At 42.4% G+C, this 19,028-nt stretch overlaps 1 protein-coding gene across 2 annotated transcripts; it reads right to left on the bottom strand.

Moving 5' to 3' along the window:
• Positions 1–21: 21 nt before the first annotated feature.
• On the bottom strand, positions 22–18,702 carry ELAC2 (elaC ribonuclease Z 2). 2 transcript variants are annotated; one of them, XR_012677765.1, is made up of 24 exons: positions 18,433–18,702; positions 16,448–16,498; positions 16,293–16,363; positions 15,315–15,379; positions 12,761–12,818; positions 11,775–11,843; positions 11,235–11,293; positions 10,735–10,793; positions 10,208–10,280; positions 9,905–10,017; positions 8,627–8,725; positions 7,451–7,589; positions 7,271–7,350; positions 6,870–6,991; positions 6,108–6,204; positions 5,398–5,536; positions 5,260–5,298; positions 5,072–5,181; positions 3,833–3,932; positions 3,577–3,697; positions 2,041–2,119; positions 1,689–1,833; positions 1,249–1,427; positions 677–765 (listed from the first exon to the last, which is right to left on the bottom strand). XR_012677765.1 is itself a non-coding variant. In XM_075178149.1 (23 exons), the coding sequence occupies exons 1-23, from the start codon at positions 18,672–18,674 to the stop codon at positions 544–546; spliced, it is 2,352 nt and encodes a 783-aa protein (XP_075034250.1). In that variant the 5' UTR covers positions 18,675–18,701; the 3' UTR covers positions 22–543. The 2 variants fall into 2 exon arrangements, 1 of the variants encoding a protein (XP_075034250.1); XM_075178149.1 differs by lacking the exon at positions 1,249–1,427 and having other exon boundaries at positions 22–765; positions 18,433–18,701.
• Positions 18,703–19,028: the final 326 nt, after the last annotated feature.

Below are 19,028 nucleotides of genomic sequence, written 5' to 3'. Positions count from 1 at the left end.
AACCCCCCCCCCCCCCCCCCCCCCCTCCCCATAAGTAATCTTATTGTAAAACCATTCCTTCCCCCTGCATTCTGGAAGGAAGAGATGGCAAAAGCCAGGTCAGCTTTGTAATCTGAATTTACAACCGACTTCACAGAGTTAACACAACATTAAAAGAAAAATAAATACTTTTTTTTTTAGGGGGGCTAGTCATAATGAATGTGAAAATAAATATAGATGTGCGCTCTTAAATCACTTTCAGAGACGCACAAGATTTAGCCATTTTAGGAAATCATCTTTTCATTTTTTTTTTTTTTTAAATAAATTGATGAATTCATTTTAGGAATTACCTAAAACAAATAGTTTTTGGCACCAGTTGCTTAAGATGAACAGCAAAGCACTCAAAGCTGTCGGATGTGTATTGCCATTCATACACAGGACTTCTCCACATTAGCCTCATTTTAAGGACCCTCGGGCTTTGGGATCTCTTCACAGTTCTGGCCAGGAGCCACCTCCTGCCAGCTGCCTGACCATTCACTGCACCATCGAGTAAATAGTAGCCGGTCAGTTGGCTTTCAACCGCTTGATACTTTCGGCCTTGCCGTCATCTTCCAGATCTCGCTTGATGCTTGGAGCAGTTTTAGAGTCCGCCTGCGGCACCTCCGTTACCTGCTGACGCAGTTGCCTTCTCTCCCTCCGTTCCTCCAGCTCTTCCAGATCTTCAGCAAACAGAGATTTGAGGGGGCCCATCAGCTTGGGGATGCTTTTGAAGTCGCTCCATCGAATCTTATGAAAGTGTAATTAGCAGAGGAGGTAAGACAGCGAATAATTGGCTACAATATTTTGAAATGTCATTTTAAACAAACATGCAGAAATAAATAACTATTAACTCATGCCACTATAAATGTACATATACCTAGCCAATAGCAAGTCCGAAAAGAATGTACAAAACAGAAGTCCATTTTTGCAGGCGTAAAATACAGTACCAACTTTAGTTAGCTGAAAACAAATCAATAGATCCAACAAGAAGATTGTGCCCGCTTCTCAGTTCAAGCCCAATTCATGGGCATTGTAGTCACGTTATTTTAATCTGAAAACAGCTGGTCGAAAGCAATTAAATGCACTCGGCTGCACAGAACACTAATACATCAAGTTCTGTCAAGGAATGGGAACTTTTAAAAAGAAGAATTCCACCACAAATTTTCTTAAAACAATATAAATCTTGGATGGAATTAGGCAACATATGTTAAATTAGAAAATGTCACTTACCTGCAAGTCCTCCGATACCGCTAACACAGGACCTGGCAGACCGCAGGTAAAGTGACATTTTACTTTTTAAAATCTCGCCTTCATTCCCTCCCAAAACTGAAATGATCCTTCAAGCCAGTTACACTCAGATATTAGCAGATAGTGGTGACCGAAACGGAGCAGATCATCTACGGGTGTATCTGAAAAATCAGATTGGGAACAGGTGTGGATCGATCTATCTGCTGAGCACCACATTAGAAATGGATACTTGTGCTTGGCCCACGTATGGGTCGGCCTTGCATGTATATGTGTGAGTGATTTAAGAGGCATTCAGGAGACAGGCCAGATGGACCGAATTGTCTCTGCAGTCCATGTTCTACGGTTCAAAGGAAAATAAGTCTGATCCTGGGGGGTCCAGGGCAACACGAGACACAGAGGAGGCAACAGAAGACATAACTCACCCTCATGTGATCAAACGATATCCCGACCTTGTCGCTGAAAGCATTGTCCAGAATGGGCAGTTTGGAATATCTCTGGCTGAAATGATTCAGCATCGTGAATTTTGCATTCATACTCATTCCAACGGCAATGGCTTGTGACATTGTACTATTAAAGAAAGAAGCCAAAACAGCTTATAAATTGTATTCTGGGTCATCAAAATATTTCCTATATTAAGCAAATAAATTCTACAATCTAATTGACCATTATAAAAAGTAACTATACAAAATTCAATTAAATTATTTTTATATTCTAAAAAGATCGTCCAAAACCTGTATTGTGAGCTAATGTTTACTACAAGTCACTAGTCGGTACCTGTGTGCTTTCTCAATTGCGTCCTTCTCTAAACCATCTTCCAGAGTGGCTTCATGGATGAGCAGAGTGGCATCTTTCCCTGATAAAACAAGACGTCACATTTCTAACACTGTAAATATAAAATACTCCATAATAGTAATCCATTAATGTCATGTATAAAGGAACATTGTATTTACTCTTGTTTGTAAAACTGTAACATTAGACAGGTGATAATACGATTCCATCCAAGTAACTAGATAAGCACTCTTAAAAACAAGTTGGATTTAATGAACCTTCCTTCATCTAGGTACAATTCTCACCACAATCTTCCTGCATCAGTGTGACAAGAGCCCGACATCACTGCTCTGTGCTGTTGGAGGACCCTGCACCTCTCACTATTTCCCAGTCTCTAACTTCCCAATCGCTTTGCAGTACTGCCCTAACAATCACCTGGCAGCTTTCAGACAGTTGGCAGATTCATCCGTATGCCACTGCAATCATTCTGGTAATTTGATGGCTACAGGTTGTTATAGAAGAAGAAAGCATGAACTGAAGGCTACAGGACTCAGTGTGGAGCTATATTCATTTTAAAATGTCTAAAATCTCTCCAGATGGGCTTGCCAAGAGAGGTAGGGGGCTTGATGCTAAAATATTAATGGTGATTTCCCTGGTGAGGAACCCTTGTTTGTCTACTAGTCATGGCCGGGGGAATTTGTACAAGCCACATAGGAAATACAGGGAATGCTCCTCACAGGGTAATTAGAGGTTGTTAAAAATGGAACAAAGACTCAGATACAGATCTGGGGAAAGAAAAATAGACACCACAATTCAATTTTAGTTGTTACTTCAAGGGCCTTTTAATTTCTTTCTAATAGGTGGACAGCAGTCTATAAATGTGGAACAAAACATTACAGTGGTGTAAATGTATCAATTATAATTTCTATAAAATATAAAGACCTATCCACAATGTTAGAGTTATTATTAAGCTCGGTGGTTGAAGTGGAAATTTGAAGTGTTGGTATGAAAATTAATGGGAATATAAGTGAATGTACTTACAATGAAGAGAGCAGTAGAAGTGGCGTTATGGCAAACCACCGTATACACAAACTTTAACCAATGCTCACGCTATAAACTTGTGTCAAGTCAATTAAATTGATTTGAAGTCATTTCTCTTAAACTGCGTCTGAACGACCAACCACATACGTATGGTGGTTCAATATTCAGACGTATAGTTACACTGCCATATATGGACTTTGTTGCATGGGAAAGTGCAAGACTGAGAGGATTGGAAGCTGATGAGCCCCTAGGCAACAAAGATGCTCCTTGTTTGCAGAATCACTCCAGGAAAGGTACGGCTTTGCTCAGAGAGGCTTTTTCAGTTGAATCTGAAAACTAGAATCCCTACTTCTAATTTACACTCAAAATATATACATCATCATTTATCTTATTAATACACACAACCTAGAATCTGTTTAAAAAACAAACAAACAAAAAGAAACGGACTGACCCAACCCACCCAAACCAAAACCACACACCTTCAAAATCAACCCTACTTACCCATCTTGATGAGTGCATCACAAGGCATGGTGTCACCCGAAAACACCAACTTCCAGCCAGACTGATGGACAATCGCACAACCAAAAGCATTCTTACAATGTTTAACAAAGCACGTCTGAAACTAAAAGGAGAATTGTCCGATGAGTAGGAAGCTAACATAGGTTTCCAGACACAGCATGTGTGAATCTGGTCATCTCTGGACAAGTATAAATAGTGTACTGATGGCACTATCCAGGCATACAGGTTAATGAATTACCTTTTCCAGTTGGTAGGTCTTCAGAAGGGAAGCGATGAGATCTTTAACCTTGGGAGAGTCAACCTTTGAGTCTTCCATCAAAATTCTCGACGGAATAAAGCTGGAACAAAATGCCACAACTCTCACTACACTTACGTACCAAGGAACAGAATTACTAGATCGTGCCCTGCCTGTGAGCGCACCATTATCTTATTCCATATCTGAACCTTGTATGTCCTGTTCTGTGCTCATGTACAATTTGTTATATCTACTCTCCAGCGCTGCAGTGTTTTTTGGGTGTTACAATTCTGTCTGTTTGTACCTAGCAGCAGTGCCTCTTACCACCAGCGGTGCTGCTGTTCTGTTCCTGAACTCTCCTACGTGCCTGAAGGAGTTAATCTCCTTGCATTATGCCTGATTAGAACTGCACCTGTTGCACTGCTTTAAGTACCTGCCTCTAGCTGTGCTCTGTGCAGTTCATCCATTTGTTCCTGGCTGCTGCTAACCTGCTCCTGTGCTATTTGGTATATACCTGCTGGACTGAACTTCTGTGTATGACCCCTGCCTGTACCTTGGACCTTGCCTGAGACCCCGAATCATTTGCCTGTACCTTGGACCACGCTGTTTTGCCTGTTGCCCTGACCTTTTGGACAGACTTCTGGACCTCGCTAATTTGCTTGATCTCTGCCTGGATATTTGGATTTGTTTGTCTGATCACTGCCTTATCCCTGGACTCTGTCTGCTTTCCTGGAGAGCCTTGTGCCTTCTGGACTGGGGTAAAACTTATACCTGTTCCTGCCATTTTTACTATACAGTGTACTTAGGAACCTGTTCTTATCAGTGGATCCGAGTAATCTTTGTTTGTGTATTTACCTGAATAAAGACACTTTGCTTTACACTTCTGTTGCTCTTCGTGAATACTCTGGGATTCATAACAGTGGGACTTATAAATATAGGTTTATGTAGCTCAAATTGTATGGAAGGTGCCTCCAACACCACAATCTGCCCGTGTCAATGTCTCACATCCAAGTTACTCAGCTACCAGGTAGTCTTAAGAGACATGGAAACCTAAAAATCAAGATGTGCCCTATGACATGCCCTGAATTTCTGCACTCCAGTTACTTATATAGAGATAGATCAGTAACTGACTGTAAATGTAGATTTTCCTTTAAATATACTATTTCATGCAGATGTGATTATGGAATATTCAGACCCTAACCACAGACACTGTGCACTGTTTGGAGGTGGAGAGCAGCTTACCTGATATTGTGAAGAATCTCTTGGCAGTGGTCATTGTATTGATTTAACCAGGTCATCAAAATTGTGGGTCCGATAACTAGCAAAGGACTGAAAGGCTTTCCAAGCGAGATCTGACATAAGACACACAGAAGGATTAAACAAAGTTCTGGAGGACTTTGTGGTCAGAGAAGTTACCACTATATACTTACCAGTGCCCTCTCTCTTTCCAACAGTATGCGGATGAGGCCCTGCACAGGAACAGACAGCATATTACTACATGTAACAAAAATAAAGCATTAGAATATGCATCATACAGATAAGGGGACATAGGACAATACCAGACTTACAGTGTGGTGATCAGCATGTATGTGGGAAATGAACACGGCTGACAGCTGATCAAGAACGTCATCCACATGTTCTCCATAGTGCCGATGTAGTTGGCCAAAGGTCCCCTCACCACAGTCCAGCAACAATGACTGGGAGGGACTGCAAAACAAAGGTACAGAACTTAACAAGTATTATACACCTGTGTGTCCAGATGTGCTAGATAAATACACCCCAACATTTAATTATTTCTTATTTTATCATGCTTATAGTAATAGTGATGGGATCAACAAATAATCAGTCATATCACGCCCACACAGCGGCGCCCCCCCCCAGTCCATATCACACAGCGGCGCCCCCCCCAGTCCATATCACACAGCGGCGCCCCCCCCCCAGTCCATATCACACAGCGGCGCCCCCCCCCCAGTCCATATCACACAGCGGCGCCCCCCCCCCAGTCCATATCACACAGCGGCGCCCCCCCCCCCCAGTCCATATCACACAGCGGCGCCCCCCCCCCAGTCCATATCACACAGCGGCGCCCCCCCAGTCCATATCACACAGCGGCGCCCCCCCAGTCCATATCACGCCCACAGAGCGGCGCCCCCCAGTACATATTTATACAAACTAAATGGACAATGGTCAGAACAAGCTCTACTGTGATTTCCAGTAACGTTTTACACTCAGGCGGTGACTGCAGCTTGAAGCTGTAAGTGACAGAGTCTACACTCACCTGACATGCACCAGAGTAGAGCTGACGTTCCGGGTCTTCATGGGTATCGCTGAGCCCGTTCCTAGAAACACAACCTCAGGATACTCTGCGTCACCCTCTATAGGAAGAGGAAATAAATCCTTCACATTAGTTTCTATGACAATTCCCTGTGCGCTCTATCGTACTCTACACATGGGGCACGTTCGTGGTTGTTTAAGAACAGACGCTAATAATCATCACAATTTCCCCTGTGCCTTTATAAAAAGGATTGAAAATTAAAATACACCCAATTACACACAGTGGAGGCAGCCATTTTGTACTCAATAAGAAGCAGTTGACTTCAACTCAGGCTCTAGATATCCATGAAAATAGTCTACACACAGCTCACTATAGTCTCAGCGAGGTAACTGATCCCTACTGAAGTGATCGGCTGCATAATCATGAATTACTGTCAACTCACAACATGCCCGTCTATATTGTGGTCAACAGCATTAAAGAGGTGATAAAATCATAAATCTGGAAGATAAAAATATAAATGCTGCTCAGTTTCTCTATGAAGAACATAAGTCCAAGAAGTGAATTAATGTTGACTGGTCACAGTGTAGGCCTCCACCTTGTGGGCTGATCAATAACACTAAGGCAGTGCCTAATATTCAGGAGGCCTCGATTTATAGTCATGAGATACTGGTTCCTACAAACCGTATACATACTTAATAGTACTTCAGCCCACAAATAGCTGCCTCAACCGCGTGTAAGCGACAGGTGACATTCACACGTAATTACCATTGGACACTGTGCTATCCGATTCCAACAGCACCTTGCATTCCTTCAGCGCTTCTTCAAAACCTGGGAGCAGAAAGGCTTCCTTCACAAACTCCGAGGAACTGTTATCTGTAACGGAGTCTCTGAAACATTAAACGTTGAGTCATGACATGACGGACTTAACAACCTACACCCAATCTTAAACCCCCACCCAAACCCTTCCAGTGACTGCTTATTCTGTATACAGCCAAGCTTATAAAAGACATAGGTGGAAATAATATCATGAGTTTGTGACTCTTCTTGTATTGGGAATCCGTACCAATACACACCATATAATGGGTCATGTTTATTGAACCAATATGGCCCCTGCATCGTGGTACAGACAGATCACCGTGTCTTAGTAAGGAGACCTGTCCACTCACCTGTGCCACTCCAGTTTAGGTCTCAGGTGGTACTTGAGAAGACATTCTGCTCTCACCCCGAGAACATCAGACACCTCCGCCTTTGTAGAAACCAGAAGACATGAAAAGGTCATTAGTAACAGAGCAGGCTAAGGCAACTTGTTACACTATGAATCACAGCATCCCCCAGCACTCGGTTACCTTCTTACGGAGATTGGGGAGCTGTGGAAAGATGTTGGGATGAATAAGGTGCAGTTGGGTTTGAGTCTTGTAGCTTCTCAGGTTATGGACAGTGGAAGTGTTTTCATTCAGAAGCAGGTGCTCGGTTCCTGGGCCAAACCTGCATGTTAAGGAGATAAAAAGCTATAATAACGCTAAGCTACTCCTGGGGTCAGTATGAGTGGAACTACGAAAGCCCGATAATGTTCTATTAGGTGTTTGATCAAACAAACAAAAATAAATAAATCAATGTATACTGATTACAGTGTATCCGTACTCAAACCAAATACATTTTCATCACTTACAGACGGCATCTAGAAGGGACATGGTTGAAAGTTTTGCGTGGAATAAATGCTATTACTGGACACATGAGTTCTGCTTTGTGTATGATACAGTTGGCACAGCTAAGAGATCACACTGAACCAGGAGGAAGCGGATGTGATTCCAATATCAGACACCTCTTCTCTGGTCCAGGATTCGTGTTGGGAAAAGTGAGGTTATGAAACTAAGATCTTTCCCCCTCCCCACTAGTCCAGATTTACCCTTCTTACCTTGAAGGGACACAAAGAGGTTCAAATAATTCCCCTTGTAAAGTTCTACTTTAATACTCAAACCATCATCACCACCAGATAGCCGCCGCTGGTGTGTGCCAGTCATACGCCCTAAAATATTGGAGAGACCAAGATGGCAAAGTGGGACCATCTCAGTCACAACCAGCGGAGTACAAGGGAAATTCAAAGTAAAGAAGGGCTTCCTAGGTGCTGAAAATAAAATGGCTACAGGTTTCAAGGGGTGGCCTAAACGCACCTCTTAAGGACACTAAGCTGAAACAGGTCACAGGTTGGTGATATGCCTAGGGAGAGGTACAGCCTGCAGGAGAGGGCATCATATTGTTCTTATCTAGTGTCCAAACTCCTGCTGTTCCTCCGCTCATCCCCCAATATAAACCCCCCCCCCCCCCCCACACAAGTGAATGAACTTTAGAATATATATCTGGTGGGGTATGTGAATGGTGTTGAAATAGATTCATGGGGGGGAAGAAAATTATATCTATACAATAAATCTATATATTATTTAAAGCTGACTGCTGCCCTCTTGTGGTATAGCCATAGTGTTACATGTTCAGGATTTCAATGTCTCTTTGCAACAGTCACTCACCTTTCCATCCACTCCTTGTAGCTACTGTGGTTAAGAATGTGTTCAGGAGTCATATGTATTACTAGAGCAGCTGAACTTTCTGGCTTTGTTCCTTGATACCTGCAATTGTCCCAAAAAAATAAAATAAATGAACTAACCAATTAATATAGTTTTCTTGTCCAAAGCCATCATATTACGCAGCACTTCCAAGTGAATATTGAATCATTCAACATTAGTTCCCTATTGGAACTTACATTCTAAATTCCTCACCACACAAACACTATGGTCCATTTTGTGGCAACTCAATTTACCTATTAGTATGTTAACGGACTGTGGGAGAAAACCCATGCAAACATGGGGAGAACGTAGCAACTCCACACAGATAATGCCTTGGGCAGCAACTCCACACAGATAATGCCTTAGGCAGCAATGCGAACCACTGGCCCACCCACATCATTACATTTGTTACAGAGTGTAGAGCAGCTTTACAATAAAATCATCAAAATAAGCCTTTCTGCAGTAAATCATTATTTTACCGACTTTTACAGACTAATATATTACACACACGTGGCCAAAAGTACGTGTACGCGTGAACAGTATATCCATAGAAGTTTGTTCAACATATGCTACTATAACAGTCTCCGATCTTCTGGGAAGGAATTCAATCACATTTTGGAACATAGCTGCAAGGATTCAGCCACAAGAACATTAGTGAGGTCAGGTCTGGCTCACAATCAGTGTTCCAAATCATTCCACAGGTCTTCACAGAGCCCTAACCTCAACCTCATCGAAGACCAGTCAAATTCTTCCCCACCAAACAGGAGAAACCATGTGATCCACAGATGGGAAACACGTCAACTACAAACATTACTATGTCCTTACTGCACAAGATGTACCCAATATTTATGAAACTTTTCAATTCAACTTTGTGCCAAGTAAAGGCGGCTGAAATGGGTTGTCCACTTTTGGACAACTCCCATCCGTAGATCCTAAACATCCCACGTAGTATATATAGGGGTTGTGCGTCTTCCTCTTTCTCCATATGATATAGAGTGAGGAACTTCTCTCCTACTTGTATTTGGACCTTGGTATGTATGTGAAGGCAGCATAGGAGGAATCAACTGAGAAATATTTTATAAGATACAGTAATGGAAATAAAGTATAACTGCAGCAACAGCAAACTGGGCTGTGTGTAAGGTAAATGAGTAGATGAGGTGTGGAAAGGAATAAGGACACATCTGGAGGCTGAAGACCACAATATCAGATTATATATTTTGCCCCCACACTTCCTGATCATACCTTTTGAAGGTTTCATTCTCTGCGATGGGCGTTATGAAGTCCTCACTAGGACATTCCACCACGATAAACGTCGGGCCAGGCTCATCCGGACCCAGGACATCAGATGGGAACACCTGGGAGAAAAAGAATGCGGAAATAACTATACATGTTTAACTCGGGGGAAAAAGCAAAAACGTATTCATAGTCTCAAACATTGGAAATATATAAGTACACACACTGCTCAGTCTTTATGGTGAGAACAAAACAAACCAACCACAGATATAACATTAAAATGACGTTGCAAACCATAGCTCAACTTTATACCTCTTTCCCTTCGTAGACGATGCTTTTCCCAGCCTTAAGATCTGTTACCATCTGTCCAATCTTAGGGGTCCCTCTGCATAAAAGGAAACCGAGGTAAGTCCATTAATGTGTTTTATACATAATTTTCAGTTATGGACTTCCTCAAATAACTGGATAAACTCAACTCGGAGAACTCCGCCCCTTAAAAAAAGCCTGTCAGCACTTCTGAAACAGCCCTACATCAATGCAGAGGTCTTTGGAGAACAACTGTATGTGCAGAACGGATGTCACACATACTTATGGTCAAATCCAATTTACATACAGGTTGGGCTATTTCAGTGGTTTTTCTTTCACCCTTACTTGACACACAAGGCACTATATAGAAAATGCATTTAAGCAAAGGTGACAAGTTAATCTTAATATAAAAGTATACAAAAGAAAAATAGTTTTACCATAACCAAATCACTTTTAAACATGTTCTTTTGGTAACATAACTGATAAAATATCAGACTGAATGAACCTTTTAAAATATATACATATACACATACACTGGAAGTCCAATTTCCTTTGCTTTGAGCACCAAGAAACTCCCTTTCCGATCATGAATCTGAAAAAGGAAGAGGAGAGAAAAAATTCTTAGTGTCAGAGACATAATTTCCAATCATCCAAGTGACCACACCGAGATCCTCTGCACCATCTCTTATAACGTGCGTCTACAGAAGACCCTACAAATCATCCGGTGCCCCTCCTTATAGTATCTATGCAAAACTCTAGAAAGATCACTGGCATTATTAAGTGACACATGGAATCACTCCTTATTTAGTGAATACAGGTTTTATATGGCTGTCCTGACATGTGAAACAAAGGCAACACAATGGTCTAGTGAGGAGAATTTTTTACCTCCAATTTCACCCATCATTTAAAGGACCTCAGAATATGAAGCACAGGTTCAGATGGATCAAATCTGAGACACTACAAGGCGCATGAATTATCTATTTATAATGTTTTGGTACTTGTCTATACTGCACAGACAGAGGTGAACTCCCACCTTGCAGACATAGGATATCACACAGGAAGCGTCTCTGTTTGGCGTTCTAGCAGTGGAGCCTACAACAAAATGGAGGAGAAGGAAAAGAGGGATCACTAGGAGCAATTACAAGATTATGACCAAATATGCATGTAATGTCTTGATACTTTGATTAATATCATGGTAATCCTACAGAGTTCTTCAATCTATCATAGCCATGTCAAAGAGAGCCATTATAAAGGCCAACTGAGGGAGAACTTCTTAAGAAAATATTTACCTAGGTTGTAGTGTCACTTCAAAGTGGTAGCTACCATGACAGCACCTTATGTGATGAAATGGGCACCATAAAATGTCAAAATATACTTTTTTTTTTTTCAAATAGATATTCAAACCACATTGTCTCAATAAATAAATCACAGTTCATTTAGTGTTCGAACTTTGAATTAAACGGTTATTGTTTACATCTCCCCAGCTGTCATGGAATTACTATGGCAATGACTTCTTAAAAACGGTTAAACACAAAGGGAGAGTGAACTAGAGATTGAGAATATGCTCACTTACTGAAGATCGGCACATGGCTGACAGTCATTGTCTCATCGCTGTAAGTAGGATCAGTGTAACCCCGCACATCTGTAGTACAATAGGACAATGTTCAACACTACACCCTAAATTTTCTACTGTCTTTATTTTATACGTTTTTTAAAGATATCCCCACAAAGTTGGCAGTAACATTATCCAATAAGGCTTAGAGGAAAATATCAATCCATGGGAAATGGAGGCATTTCCTTGATTTAGAAATATATAAATGGGAGATCAGTCTCACTTTCTTCCTTAATAAATTATATATACATAAAAACTGTAGTTACTTCTAAATTCTCACTCTTGGGTGGTTTGTCGGGTTACCCTGACGCTGGACTAGCCTATGTCAACTCCCCACCAAGGGAGTAGCCTTGGAACTAGGATGATGTACATTCCTTAGATGACTCCACCAATAAATGAAGACAGGACTTGTATTAAGTGGACTATTTATATTGCAACCAGTTTGACCAAATTAATTCCACATACAGATCACCTGCTGCCAGTGTGATTTCCTCCATATTCCTATAATGGTCGATTCTGGAGAACCAGTCTTATGGTTGGGGGACAGGGGAGAAACACTGACCGGTGTCTAAAGAAACACCTTCCTGGCATTAGTTAAATGTTCTAATACTGTTTGTTTCTGAAGGCTAGAAATGGACGTGTTGATTAGATTGAGGAACCAAAACCTGGGCCTTCCAGCACCTAGTATGTCAAAGGATTGCAAGACGTTATGCCACAATGGGGAAATATTGATGCATTCCCACCAGATATGGATGGTAGTACTTAGTGCGGAGCTGCATCTTCAGCAGGTGCCAGACAACACCAGAAACCTTTTGCTTATCTGACTTATCTACGACATCTAGATAGGACCTAGAAGGTTTGTTCCCTAGTACAGACACACTAGCATGGATAAACTGGATCTAACCCCCATTGTATCTCAAATAAACACAAATTTACCTGGGTCTTACCAATTTTTAAGTCCTCCATGGGACCACAAAAGTTTTTGATGGCCTGAATAAATTTTTCCTGTGGAAGATAAAAAAAAAAAAAAAAAAAAAAATAGAAAGCATCTCAGCTTTGCAGCTACTTTGTTGAAATATTCAGGAGAATCTTACTGAATACAGACATCTCTGTATGAAACTACATTGGTGTAATTACAGCTGTAAAATTAAGATTTACCTCAATTTGCTGTAGGAATATAATATAATTATGTTTCATTCCTCTCTCTGAAGTTACAGTAACAAGGGCCATTTTCTACACTTGCCAAATACCTTTCATTGCACTGGACAATCTACTTAAACCACACAAAACCAAACATAAGTCCATAGGCAGCTGATGATGAAAGCGCATAACTGAGGGTAGAGGGGGCACTGCTCATAAAAGCTTACATTCTAGAAATAAGGGGCAATGCCCATACAATAGGAGTTGGTAACACTCGGTGGAAACTGGCACCATAGCTGGCAGTGCACTCAGAGGGATTAGTAGAGGTAGCAAAGAGGTGGGTTTGAGAAAACAAGTGAAGGTTGTGGAGAATCTGCTCAGGTAGGGTAGGAGCAGCACAGGAGAAGTATTGGAGGAGCACATGAGGAGGTGATTGTTAGAGAGGAAGTGGTTAGAGAGCAAGCGAGGTGCAGGTTACAGGCAGATGTAAAGAGCATCTTGTGACTGGTACAGATGTATGAGGAGGGAGGTCATGGTGAGGTATTTGGCAGGTTGATTAGCCTGAAACTGGATAGGTGCAGTGGCTGTGGATTTATAAGAGATCAGTCTTCCCGTGGTGTGTAGGATGAATTGTAGCAGGAATCGATAGCTGAAGGGAAATAAACATGTAAGGATTCTGGTAACATCCAGAGTGAGAAAGGGGCGTATTCTGGCAGTGTTTTGAAGGAGGAAGCGACAGAACAGCAGGAGATTTAAAGAGTATAGCAGATGGCCAAGAAGACGGGAGGTATTGCAGAGAGGGATGTGCCAGAAGTAGGCACACTGAACAAGTGACTAGAAATGTAGGTTGTGACTAAGGTATACACAGTGCTGCAAGGGCCAAAGGTGTGCAACAATAGTGTGTGGTTGATTGTACTGAAAGCTGACGAGATGAAGGATGACTGAAGAAGTGACCATAGGACTTAGCTGTGAGTAGAATGCCAGTCACTTCAGTGAGGGCAGCCCAAGAAGTGTAGATGTTTGAGTGCAGAAGGTTGATTATGGAATGTGTGGAGAGAGTGGGTTACGTGGTTCTACACAAACTGCTAAAGTGGAAGCAAAGTGCCAGTGAAGTATATAGTAACAGAGGGAGTGGAGAAAGGGATATAGAATTAAAGAGCCAGTGAATCTACTCTAGTAGTTTGTGATGTATACTAATATTTCACCACAAATTATTTTGTATACTGAATTTAGCTATTTATTCCATCAAATGCACATCATACTAATCATTTGTTCTATAAAAGCATATTTGTAATTTACCATGTTACACTCCCTCTCTTTCCTCCACTTACAGCTGCAGGCGCTTTGAGCAGGTCATGCTGTCCTGTTAATTGCATAAACAGCGCTTCCAATTCCACTATATCAAAGAAAGTCCCTCCACCAATCAGCTGCAAGCTCTCTACTTTGTACGCTCACTACACATGAGTATCGAGTAAAGGAAGCAGAGAGCATTCCAGTGATTGGTAGAGGGACTACGTTAGATGCAAGGAATGGCGAGTGAACTTTGTGACTAGAGCTTGATTGGCTGTTAATATGGACATGCCTCAATGCACTGTTCTATGGAGGGTCAGCATGCTAATGAGGCCGCTGACAGGAAGAGCATGAAAGAGAAAGTATTCATGAAAGAAAATGATATACATTGTATACTCACACAGGACTGTGTGGCCTTGGAAAGGCACATTATAATGCAATCAAATGACCCAAACATTACACTAGCTCAGGCCTGGCCAAGCTATGGCTCTCCAGGTATTTGTGAAACTACAAGTCCCAGCATACCTTTCAGCTATCTGCTGGCTATTTACTCTCACACCAAAATTAAAAGAACATTAGGCAATATAAAAACACAGAAAGTAAATTAAGCACTGTAACATTCAATTACTTTAAAATGGACACATCATCTGCACACAGAGGAAGCAGCCATTTTTGAGGGCTGAACTAGGATCTATGACGGTGTTGGCTAACCTGTGACAATCCAGGTGTTGTGAAACTACAAGTCCCAGCATGCTTTGCCAATATATAACAGCTTATTGCTGGAAGAGTATGCCGGGACTTGTAGTTTCACAACACCTGGAGTGTCACAGGTTAGCCAACACTGATCTATGACATCACCAGGGTGCTGCCTAATATTCATGAGGTACCTAGCCCACAAAAAGTCTGCCCCCCACCGTCTGTAGGGGACAGGTACACTTTATCTATCTTTATATGTGTTGATTGAAACACTTTTGTCTGTAAATGAGTTAGATCCTAATGTACTGGATTGCAGTCTACAAGCTCAATGACTGAAAATAAAATGCAGAACGCGTCACTTAGCGGACGATTTACCAGCTGAGGGGGTCCAGATACCACGCAGTTAGGAAGCCCCACGTCTCTTAAAGTCAGAAGCAAACCTACAAAACAAACACCAGATCAACGCAACAATATTTACCATAATGCCATTTACATCAGACTACGTCAGATAATATGAAAAATATAATGTCCTGTAACGGATGTTAGGAAAAAGTGGTGTTCAATTCCTGTTTCTCTACAGTAGATTAAGACACCTTGTGTGCAGGTTCACAGTGTTTCAGCAAAACCCTTGCACGGTATCTAGGTCTCACCTGGTTATACGTCCCGATTTGTAGCTGCTGCAACAAGGCTGCAATGTCAGAAGGATAAATGCTATAGAGATGGCAACTGCAGCACCATCATGTAGAGAAAGGGATTCCAATAATAGAACAGAAATGATGTAAGCTTTAATAAAGGGTCTGATCCAAAGAATCTGAATTTATATACACACGTCTGAAAATACTCATGTAATAATTAAAAGTGAAGCTAGTAAAATATAAAGGCATTTTTATAACAGATGTCCAAGGTTACAGGGTATAATAATGATCTTTGAAATCAGATATGTTTAGAGGGAGAAGCCAAAACAATTCCTTTACAACTTCCTGTTTACCAAAACACACTGTGTTATGTTCAAGATAAAAGCAGCAAAAGAAATAAACAAACCAATACACATTCACATTTTTATTCTTCTTGACACAAGTACACAGCTGCTAGTGTGTTATTAGCCTGAAGGAAGTCAGGACTCAAATAATTTAATTATCCCTCATTTATTTAGTGTCAAAATATTCCACCAAACTGTACAGAGGACATCAGTCCCTGAGCCAGTGAAGCTTACAATCTAATTTTCCTACCACAGACACAAACTAGAAAAAAAATCAGTTAATCAACCACTATGTCTGGGCTGTGGGAGGAAACCAGAGCACCCAAAAAAAACCCGTGCACACAAAGGGAGAAAATACAAACTTGTTTACCAACCTGATAAACCTCCAACATTTTCCCAATTCATTCGTGTCACAAACACGTTATCCAGATGTGTCAACTTCAGCCTATAATTGTGAACATACAGATAGTGACACAGAACGACATCTCTGTTCAGCAAAAGTGTTACATTAAAAGTGTAAATGTCTTACTTGTGCTCGGTCATTAGTCTTTGTACCCCTTCACTACAATTAAACAGATACCTTGAGGGAAAAAAATAAAAGAAGTAAAGGTACAATAATGGCCACAACACACAGAAACATCAGCCACCTAAGAAAAACAAAAAAGGGGTAAAACGTAAATGAAGACTCCTCTATATAAACATTTACCCCCACCATAGCTATGGACAGAGCCAGATTAACTCAATGGGCTTTCTGGGCTACAGTCCAGGGAGCCTCGGGAAGCTGGGGGACCCTAAGAAAGATTTTTATGCATTCTATAATTTTTTTTATTTTTTTTCATAACGTTGGCTTTTTTGCTCCCAGCCCCAACTGTCACTGTAGGCTAACAGCAAATCTGATGCCATTAGCAGTTTTGCTTCTTTCCCCAGGTGCTAAACACTTAAGTTCATACTTGCCAACTCTCCCGGAATGTCCGGGAGACTCCCGCATTTTGTGAGAGTCTCCCGGACTCCCGGGCGAGTGTGGCAATCTCCCGAATTCTGCCCACTTCACTAGGAAGTGCCCCACTTCCTAGTGAAGTGGGCAGAATTAGATCCCAAACGCCGCGATTCCCGGTGAATCGCGGCGTTTGGCCCCGCCCCCGCTGTCAAATGACGCAATTTGCGTCATGACGTCACAGGGGGCGGGGCCGAAATGACGCGATTTCGGCCACCCCGCCCCTTCACGCCCCCCTCCACTGGCTGGCTCCCGGAAGGGAGCTGAAGAAAGTAGGTAAGTATGCTTAAGTTACGGCTCTGCCTGACCCTTATACCGAAATGGGCTACTGTATAGGAATCAACAGTCCATATTAAGTTAATGCATTATGGTTGCTTCACTCTTGAGTACTGGCTTGCACTTTACAGGCTTATTTTTGTGTGATAGATATATAGATATATATATATATATATATATATGTTTTCATTTCCCACTGAAGATTACAGACATTAGCAGTGGTCTCCTATATTTCCCCATGTACACAGTACATACTAGTTGGCTGTCACTAATGACTACAGATATTAGCAGTGGTCTCTCCCCATGTGCACAGTACACACTGGTTGGCTGTCACTAATGACTACAGACATTAGTAGTGGTCTCATATATCTCCCCATGTGCACAGTACATAATGGTTGGCTGTCACTAATGACCACAGACATTAGTAGTGGTCTCATATCTCTCCCCATGTACACAGTACATACTGTTTAGCTGTCACTAATGACCACAGACATTAGTAGTGGTCTCTCCCCATGTACACAGTACATACTGGTTGGCTGTCACTAATGACCACAGACATTAGTAGTGGTCTCTCCCCATGTACACAGTACATACTAGTTGGCTGTCACTAATGACCACAGACATTAGTAGTGGTCTCTCCCCATGTACACAGTACATACTGGTTGGCTGTCACTAATGACCACAGACATTAGTAGTGGTCTCATATATCTCTCCATGTACACAGTACACACTGGTTGGCTGTCACTAATGACTACAGACATTAGTAGTGGTCTCATATCTCTCCCCATGTACACAGTACATACTGTTTAGCTGTCACTAATGACCACAGACATTAGTAGTGGTCTCTCCCCATGTACACAGTACACACTGGTTGGCTGTCACTAATGACTACAGACATTAGCAGTGGTCTCATATATCTCTCCCCATGTGCACAGTACACACTGGTTGGCTGTCACTAATGACTACTGACATTAGCAGTGGTCTCATATCTCTCCCCATGTGCACAGTACACACTGGTTGGCTGTCACTAATGACTACACTACAGACATTAGCAGTGGTCTCATATATCTCTCCATGTACACAGTACACACTGGTTGGCTGTCACTAATGACTACTGACATTAGCAGTGGTCTCATATCTCTCCCCATGTGCACAGTACACACTGGTTGGCTGTCACTAATGCTCGGCCCCATCCCTACAGCCCAGTCGGGCACATGCTGCACCGGGGTGGGCGGAGCTGTCACCTGTTGTACTCGGAGAAGACGTAGAACGCGGCCCCGGAGTCCCTGCTCCCGGCGGCCACCACCTGCACGTAGATATTGTACGGAGAGCTGCGGCCGGCCGCACCCTGCTGCGCCCGGATCTTGATGTGCCGCATGGGCTCCTTGGGCAGCTTCCTCTTGCGGGAGCTGAAGCCCCGAGCCTCCATGTTGGAGATGATGGGAGCCCAGCACAGGCGCCGCCGCAGCAGGCCTGACAACCCCATAGACACGGCCTGCGGGTCACCGGACCATGTGTGTCTGCAGCAGCCAATCAGCGCAGGCGAGCCAGGTCACCGTGCACCCGGACAGCCAATCAGCGGAGGCGAGCCAGGTCACCGTGCACCCGAACAGCCAATCAACACTCTTGCAATGTGAAGAAACGATCCAATACGCGAACTGTCTCTGGTTGCATGGGAACAAGTGGCCTATAGCTGTCCCGGTGTGTACCGCACAGCCAATCAGCTATCAGGGCATAAAGTCAGCTATAAAGACTGTAAAGGTCATCTACTAATAACAAAGCTGAACTCTAGTTTAGAACCAAAAATGCTTTACTCAGTAAAGGGGTGGTAATAACTGGT

Source organism: Mixophyes fleayi, chromosome 6 (genome assembly GCF_038048845.1).
Source record: "Mixophyes fleayi isolate aMixFle1 chromosome 6, aMixFle1.hap1, whole genome shotgun sequence".
NCBI classification, from domain to species: domain Eukaryota; kingdom Metazoa; phylum Chordata; class Amphibia; order Anura; family Limnodynastidae; genus Mixophyes; species Mixophyes fleayi.
The sequence above is the reverse complement of the archived record's forward strand: the minus strand, read 5'-3'. Positions and strand labels throughout refer to the sequence as shown.